The sequence below is a fragment of the Alligator sinensis genome, unplaced genomic scaffold, assembly GCF_000455745.1.
Source record: "Alligator sinensis unplaced genomic scaffold, ASM45574v1 scaffold309_1, whole genome shotgun sequence".
Classification (NCBI taxonomy): domain Eukaryota; kingdom Metazoa; phylum Chordata; order Crocodylia; family Alligatoridae; genus Alligator; species Alligator sinensis.
Window position 1 is genome coordinate 1,948,371 of NW_005842080.1, and position 9,176 is coordinate 1,957,546.

The window sequence follows — 9,176 nt, forward strand, 5'->3', positions numbered from 1 at the left end:
TACTACTGTTACAACCAAATTCAGGGGCCTCAAATACACAACTAATGTGTCTACCAACAATTTCAGTTTTGTTATATGCAATCAATGGGTTCTTAGAGACAATGAAAGTACTTTGATGCTAATCGAAAAGGCCAAAATTAGACAAAAAAGCAAGGTAAAAAAAGGTTTTAGTAAAAGAAACTAAGAAGAGAGGTTGGATCTGCCCAGCTTGTAACTGGTAAAAATTCCTTCCAGCCTTTTCATTAAGGGGCAATTCTATCCTGACATAAGGCCTTGGCAGTCAAACTATTTTCTAGCATTCACGATGAGGATAAACTGTCCCACCAGCAACCAAATGGAACTATTCTGCTTCTACCACACTAGACCCAAAATTAGAGCCATGCCTGCACCTTCCTTAAACCTCCTTTACTTTTTTTATCCAGCAGCGAGACTGGTGGATCCATACAGAAATTCTGATTGGCACTATCCTGATTCCACTCCTCACTTGCCCAATTGGCTGTCTACACCCACACAGAGCTGGCTAATGCATATACTTTTCTGCACACAAAGCAGTCACAGCTATGCTAAGCAGAACCACCATTCAAAATCAGCAAGACCCTATTTTGCAGTGTCACTTTATTTAAGTAGTGAACTATTTTCACAAAAAATATTGCAACATTTACAAAACTCAGTATTAACAGCCAAGGCTATTTCGGTATTGTATCCATTATTAATACCCAGTAAACAGGGAAAAATAATATTATATTATATTGATCATAGCCAGGCAAGTATTTAGATTAAAATTTTCTCCTCCTCTCTAGCCTAAATTCAAAGAGGTAAATAATAAGTCAGGGTTAAGTAAACAATGATCTACATATTTAAGAGCTTAGATTTATTTGTTTTCCATTCATGTTTTGAACTCAAAGCTATTATTATTTATATTTGGCTTTCTTTAATTTGATGGTTGCATGCGAGATGGAAGGCAACAGTACCAGCAAATTAGAGGAGCAGAGCTCTGACTCATGAGAATAAAATCTTCGTGCCCCATGACAACAGGTTATGCATTTGGAGTTTCACTAGCTCTTGGTTTAGTACTTCCACTGACTCTCAATGAGCTTTCGTTTTAAGTCTCAGATTACATCATAGTGGGATTGCCCTGAGATGCATCACTAACAGTTGGAAGTTCACACTGCTCTGTATAAGGGATGGGCTCAAAATGCAAATATTCTCTGAAATCAGGAGCTTCAGATCAAAGTAACAAACATTCCTTCCAATGTGCCAAGGACAAGATGTGAGATACAATGCATAGCAATGACACTAAGGGCGCAGACAGAAGTCACATTTGTCAAGCAACTGGCTTCCTGAAAGCACTCACGTGCACAGCTCCAGAGTGCTTTTAAAGTGGCCAATCACGTGACAAAGTAACCCTCACCAAATGAGGGATCAAATTTATGTTCCCTAGAGTTAATCTGTCATGCAATCAGGGCCTAGCCCCACCCCTAGAGCTGCCTGCAGGAAGGGAGGCTGGGGTTCATTTGGCCTGAACTGGAGGATCAAAGCAGGTAGACTGAAGACCCTGCCCCACCCCCACCTCCAGGTCAGGCAAACCCCAGCCCACAGCTGCAGACAGGCTCAGTGGCCCCCCCTGCCCCCAACCCAACAGGTGAACATCTGTTGGGTTGGGGGCAAGGGGAGTGCTCCAACTCATGGTGCTTTATGTAAGTCACCAAGCATTAGGGCACAGGCCTGCATATCTGTCAGCACCCTAAATGATCAAACATTCTCCCCTAAATATATCTGGCAGATCTTCCTGACTGCAGACTAACGAGGCTAACTACCTCTCTCATACACACATCTATGCAGGATGTTTAAAATACTAAAGTATCGCTTCCTCTTGTGTAAGTGGCAGTTTCTACAACTCAATATCAGCAGGTATCAAGCAAAGTGGAAAGAGACAAGATTTTGTAGAATGCAAACAACATTGTGGCTACACTGTGCCTCTCAACAAGAGACATCTGTGCTGTGGGTAGCAGAGAATACTCAAATACTGAAATATATGGCATTGCTAAACATCCCGTGGTGTCAGTTTTCACAGCTGGTAAATGGGAACTGTGAACATCTAAACAATTGCCTCTGCGATTTTGACCTTTTGAAGGCAGGAGAATTATCCTTTTGTCAAACTTCTGAATGGAATAATCCTACCAGTTGCATTTCTCCTAATAATTCTGCTTTAAAGCTGTTATTGTTTAACGTTATTTCACCGCTGGTTGCAAAATATATAGACTTGTTTCACTTTCAAGTAATGAAATTCTGAATTTTCTTATTTCCTTTTAATAAAACATACCGTATGTAATAGGATTCCAGATTCTTGTCGCCTGTGTCCTTTAAATTGCTTTGCAGTGTTTGACACCTGATTTGAAAAAGCAAGCAAGTCCTCCACAGTCCCATATCTGACATTTGACAGCAAAGAAACTTCTCTTTTACAGAACAATAAGGATTCTGCACATTCCTCATTTTCATTAGTTTCTTGGCACATGGTAATTAGACTGTCATCATAAACAGCCAGGTCTCCATTTGGATATAGGTTTTCCATAATGTCTATCACTTCAGACATATTTAAGTGTGCTAGCAGCAAGTCAATCTCCTCTTTATTATCACTGTCAGTGCTCATATACTCCATTACTGTCCGTTTTTCTAAACGTCACCTGTAAATAGAAAACAAAAAGTAAACATTAAAATGCTTAACTTCCACACAGATAGTTTGGGGTTAAAACACAGCATTAAAAAACAATGATGAAGAATATATAATATACTGGTTGATTTTAAACTAAAATCTTTTCCCCTCATGCATACAGCAAGTATATTTGCATGCAAGCGTTAGTACACTGACAAAATATGCATCAGTATTATAATCTGTTTTTCTTTTGGTAGTGATTTACAGCATGGCAACAAAGTGTCACACCCCTTTCCACTATCAAAGAACACACTGACCAATGCCATCTCAAACATGCAAAGATCAAGTATTATGAGCTGCAAATGGGGGAAATGAAATGTACATTTGAAGGTACAAAAGCAAACAGTAAGAGGTGCATCATCACCAGTGCCTACAACTTTTTAATCAACAACAGGAATGTAGGGTTTATGATGCATGCAGGTATGCTAGAAATTTCCCAATGTTCAAATCTAAGCACATAAAAGGATGCCCAAAAGACAAAGATGTGTGTCAGTTCAGTTATCTAAAAAAAGTACAAAAAAGTAAGTTTTTTTTTAAAATTTGTATAAAAGGCACTTGCAAAAGTGCTATGCACATTTTCAGTTAAAAAAAAAAAAAAGGGCAACACGCAAATCCACACCAAATTCTAAACCAGAGTTGGCAATGTTTTTGGGAAAAGTACCAAAAACAGCCACAACCTCGACTCGGAAGATGCTGGTATGCCAGGGGAAGATGGCAGAGCAGCTACTTGGGGCCCAATCCTTGTGGCAGCGCAGCCCTGGCCCCTTCCCCGCCTTCAACCCCGAGACACACATGCACCCATCACTGGCAAGGAGCCGAGCTGGGGCTCCATGAACCCCAGTGCAGCTCCTTGCAGCCTCCCTACTGTATGCTGTGCCAGTCCAGGCTCCATGGTGGACAGCAGGGGCCTGCCCAGAGCCCCAGCCAGCTGTGGCAGGCAGCCGGGAGGCTGCAAGTGGCTGCACCAGGGTCTGCGGAGTCCCTGCCCAGCTTGTTGCTGGCAGCAGTTGTGCCTTGGTGCAGACAGCGGAGAAGGGGCCAGGGCTGTGCTGCTACAAGGATCAGGCCCCTTGTGGCTCTCCCCACCATCCACCTCAAGGCACGCATGCCAAGCAAAATGCCTTCACATGCCACACTCTGGCATACAAGGGGTTGCCGACCCCTGTCCTAAAACCCAACCAATTATAAAACTTTGAGTAGATGGTGATTGGCAAAAGAACCATAAGGTACATAAGAAAAGACTAGTGGCAAAATGCAATCAGCAATGCTGAAAAGGGAACTACAGTATTAAACTGGAGGGAGGTTACAGGCCAAATTCCAAGGATTCATCTTGGGACTGACCTTATTGAAGATTTTCATTAATAACCTACACACAGAAAGTAGAAGTCTGTTAATGAAATGTACTGATGACATAGGGCTTGTAGGCATCTTCAATATAAAAGAGGATCAGGATATCATACAGAAAAATATGGATGACCTTGAAGACAGAAGCAATCACAATGGGTAGCAACTAACAACAAGAATTTCTGTTAACCAAGTGGGGGCTTACCAGTCAAAAATGAATGAAGGCGTTAAAGGCCTGAACATACTAGCTGATCACACATTGACCACGAGTCACCAATATCATGTACTACAACTATATAAAAGGCAGATACAATTCTATGATACAGTCAAACCAATTTCAGCCAAGGGGGAGGAAGTATTAATGCCACTGTATAAAATACTAGTGAGACCTTATCTAGATAAGCTGCAGTTCTGGTCAGGTACTTTCAAGAAGGATGACTTCAGCCCTGAATAGATGAAAAGAAGGGCTATGAAGATATCAAGGAATGGGTGCTATCATAAGAGAAAGTTAAAATAACTTGACTCATTTAGATTAGCAGAACAAAATCTGAGAGGAGATACTGTTGCCTTCTGTAAGTGTACTGGGAAAGAAAACATCAGAGATGGAAAAATAATATTTAAAGGAAATGTTGGCACAGGAACAAATGAATATAAACTGGCAATGAATAAATTCAGGCTGCAAATCAGGTGCCTAACCAACAAAACAGTAAAGTTCTGGAACAGCCTTTCAATAGGTTTCTTTCCCCACAAATTCCTAACTATTTATAAGATGAAGCCTTAAGGGTATATATAACAAGGCAGCCTGCAATATAAGATACTGGGCTCAGTTTCCTACAAGGTCCCTTCCAGTTCTATGTTCCTAATTTCTGCCACAGTACAGTACTCTGCAGTCAAACCCAAAGAACCTTCTTACTCGCACTGCAAGTACACATGCATGTATGCTCACTCCTTCATACACTAATAAAAATAATTAGATAAAGGGGGCTTTCTACCTTGCAGATTTCAATAAACTCCTATCAGAAATTAATTCTGGTTATATCTCATAAACTCGTAAAAAAAACCCTTATATCCACAATGAGTCTGGTCAGACTGTCCAGTAGCTTAAGCTCTTGCTCACAGCTACTGCAATTACACTAAAACTCTGTACTCTTTATTTTCTTCTGAAAATACTATTTCTTGCCAGTTTGCAAAGATGCATTAGAGCAGAAGTGCCCCATGCTCACATGATCATTCACTTCACTGTTCTCATGGAAAGAAAAACTGATTATCATAAGTTTGAGATACTAGGGGAATTTCTGAAGGAAAAAAAAGAGAAGAGAGTGAAAAGCAAGAATCAAAACACTGTCATCACCTACATTTCCGAGTAGGACTGAAAATAACCTTCATTGCAGGTTTCCAAGTATTATTCAAGCACTAGAAAGACAGGACCTTCCCTTTTCCCAGAATGGACTAACATATCACATTTATATAACATATCACATTGACAGATCTTTCACTGGCCTTTTCAAAAATAAATGCGGCTGCCTACTTAAGGTAAACCAGAAAGTGATACTTTATGGGGGGGAAAAATCCACAGTAAAGCACAAGCAACTTTTCTCAAGGACAGGTAGCTGACATAAGATTCTTCCCAGGCTGTCAGGCAATGCAGAACTTTTGACCTTAGTTTCTGGTCAAGATATTATCTTTCTTCCCCTCCCTTGGAGGATGTGGAAACTTTCTGGCAGATATTTCTCATGGCTTAGAGAGTATTTACGTCAAAACAGCGGTGCAGAGAGCTAAATACAGTGACGTGGCTGACCTGGTTAATAGCTTCAGGCCACGTCCTGCAAAAAAGTCTGAAACAACGAGACAGGAAAAACTGTTCATCTCTGGCACAAAAAAAGAAGGTTTTGCAGCATGCTCCTCTTCTTTTCATCCCCTGGGGACTGGTTTCAAGGTCAGGAAAGAAAGGAGGCATCAACCTAGACCAGTTCACCTTATAGCAAATAAAGGCACAGATATCCCCATACTCTTGTTAGTGCCTAAACTGGAGCAGAGGGAGCAATAAGTCTTTATTTGGAGATGGAGAAGATTACCTTCCCTGGAACAGCATGGAAAAAAGTGTTGAAGATGTTCCACTTTTGTATCTGAGGCCTCCACCTCACCTTCTCATGCCCAAGCCCAAACACTGCTATGCAACTTTGCAAGTATTGCCTGTCTCCAGGAGAAAGGTTTCTTATTTGTTTCAATGTTGGACTTTTTGTCATTAAGTTGGAAGGAAGGAAAATAATAGAGAATCAGCTCCTACTGGAAACTCCCTTTTGAGATGTGAGGCAGAGGAGAAGCAGCTCTTTGGACACTTCCCTCAAAAAAAAAAAAACAAAAAAAACAGCCCCCCCTAAATCTTAAGCTTTTCTGGACGCAGACTTGACTCAAACAGTTACTGACCATCTACACTTAACCATGATAACAAGCTAAAGAGAACTTTCCACCAATCTTCTATTGTGATCTATTCCACGCTTGCCTCTCTCTGTTTTGCTCCCCAAATCACTGCACTGTACTCAACCTGCTTTTCAAGCCATTCACTTCTGCCCACAGGGGCTCAAATGAAAATGACCAAAATATTCACTGATTTTATTCTTCTCCTGCTCAAAATAGCATGGGCAGCTAGAGTTTGTTCACAGAGGAAGAAAGAAACACAACATGATTTCATGTGTGGAAGGCTGTTTAATCAGAATGAGGTTTAAATTTTTCTTTAAAAAGAGTTTATATACTTCAGCTGTCAGTGGCTCATATATGACCCTTAGCAAGAAAAGTATCTACTTGCCACTCGTGAATTAATTTTTCCTGCTAAGCCTCTTTAGCTGTACATCAGAGCACTATTTGGATGCACAATATGAGAAACAAATCATAGCCACTTCCATTCAGTGTTTTCCTAATATACATAGCAATCAAGGCCCTGTAAATAGTTTGTGTTTCTAATTACAATTCTGCTTTTACCTACAAAAGCAAAAAAAAAAAAAAAAAAAAGCACGCGTTAGTCAGCTGCTTGAAGTTTAAGAAAAGGAAAAACTCTTCCTCCAATCACGTCATTGCTCAACCAACATCACATGAGTCACTAGCAAGTCAAAGCGTTTTTTGTCATGGGTAGTTTTCAGCCAAGGAAATGTTATTGTTACCTTGTCATATTTTTTTTTCTTCCAGATATTAAAAAATATTCCTGGAATCCCAAACTGATACAGATTTTTTGCATGGTCCAGGCCCTATACTGCAAACTAACTAGCTTAGTGTAAACACATATAAATACTATATCTGTTCTTGTTTAACCAGCCATCAGCTATAAATAAAGGAATGGAGCTGGTATTTTTCCTTTAAATGCTTTAGCAGTAAGATAATCGCAGGCCTTGAAAAATACCACCAAAGAAAAGAAAAGTGTCTGGAGGAAGGCTAGTGCACCAAGTTCTGCAAGACTGTCACAAGGAAGGGGAAAACCTTTAGTCTTTAAGATCTCAAGAAAGAATTTTCCATGTATGTATTCACACAACAGCTCCATTAGCCTGTGGTCAGACAGCTCCAGCAAAACTGAGAGACAGAGAGACAGCTGCAGCAGAGTAAGATCTAAAGGACAATGCTTTCATTCCGTAGCTGAACACATCCTATTTGATGAATAATAAAAATTTCTCCTGTAGAAAACCCCCATGTAAGAGACGGGGACAACTTTAACAGAATTTTAGTGCTGCTCCTCACAGCCAATTCCCTGATGTCACTGCAGTAGGGCTCCTTCAACCACCTGACCTTGAACATTCAGTTCAATTATTGTAAACTTAGCCCTATCTAGAGTTAAGAGGCCTTCTACAGAAGACTGCTCACGTTGATCAGTAGGAAGTTGAAAGGTTACTGGCTCTGTCCGGGTCTGTCAGCTGGAATTCTGCTTTACCTTGCTAGCTTGAGTTGCAAGTGTCAGCAAAGCCAACCTTTGAACATTATGTCAATGCTCCTCTGACAGGGACTTCACCTAGTTTGGGAGAATTTTTCCTCCCCCCTGTCATGTTCCTTCCCATTCCTGTTCTAATGCAACACATTTCAAACTAAAGTACCTGAGCTAAACAGATAACTCAAGGTATAGGCTAGGCCAAAAAGTCTTCACAGATACTTAAATAGGTGCTAACAGAATATCACCTATGGGGGGAGGGGGTATATGTATTGTATACACACCCATATATATATATATATATATATACACACACACATGTATACTCATACCCAGAGCTGACCCTAGAGGTGTACGGGGCCTGGGGCATATCAGCCTGTGCAGGGCCTGTGCGTGTTGGGGGTAGAGGGTGGCGAGTGGCTGGAGCCCAGAGCCGGCAGGGCCTGTACGGCACTGTCCACAGGGCGTCCCCCCCCAAGCACGGGGCCCGGGGCAGTCGCCCTGATTCACTCCCCCAAAGAGACAGGTCTGCTCATACCTATATCTAGATATATCTATATCAATCTATACAGTTATATCTATATAGATAGATCTCTCTCTCTCTCTATATATATATATATACACACACACACATGCATACATATACACACATACACAGATATGTACATAGACATATAGATAGATCTATACATATGCATATTCTATTAGCACCTATTTAAGTATCTATTGAGACTCTGCCACCTGGAGATATCTATAGATATATCTATATCCCATTACCTATATACATATTCCAACATATATCCAACTCCTTATATAGAGTTCTCCCAAAAAGTCCCTCAGTCTTCATGGGGTAGGCCAGGCCAGTCTTGACAGATACTTAAATAGGTGCTGAGAGAGAGAGATACCAGTATTGCCAACTCTCATGACTTTTTGGCGTTGTTCTTAAAGTCTGTGCTTTGGGACCCTGCAAAGAATATATATAAAAGAAAGAGCAAAGTGTTTCACAGTCCCAAAGCACAGACTTTAAGAACAACACCGAAAATCATGAGAGCTGGCAATCCTGTAATACACACAATACACATTGCGTGTGTGTATGGTGTGTGCATACACACAAACACAGATATATTTATCTATATAGACAGACATCTATTCCAGGAGCACCTATTTAAATATCAATGAAGACTGTAGCCTCTAGAGACCTCCCCCGCC

General features: G+C 40.8%; 1 protein-coding gene across 1 annotated transcript in view; it reads right to left on the reverse strand.

Moving 5' to 3' along the window:
- The window catches only part of MAP3K8 (mitogen-activated protein kinase kinase kinase 8), a 27,878-nt gene that overhangs the window by 18,274 nt on the left and 428 nt on the right, over positions 1-9,176 (reverse strand). Inside the window, exon 2 of the mRNA XM_006023784.3 lies at positions 2,324-2,684. Coding sequence (XP_006023846.1) covers positions 2,324-2,659 — 336 coding nt within the window. The 5' untranslated portion in view covers positions 2,660-2,684. The remainder of the gene's footprint in view (positions 1-2,323; positions 2,685-9,176) is intronic.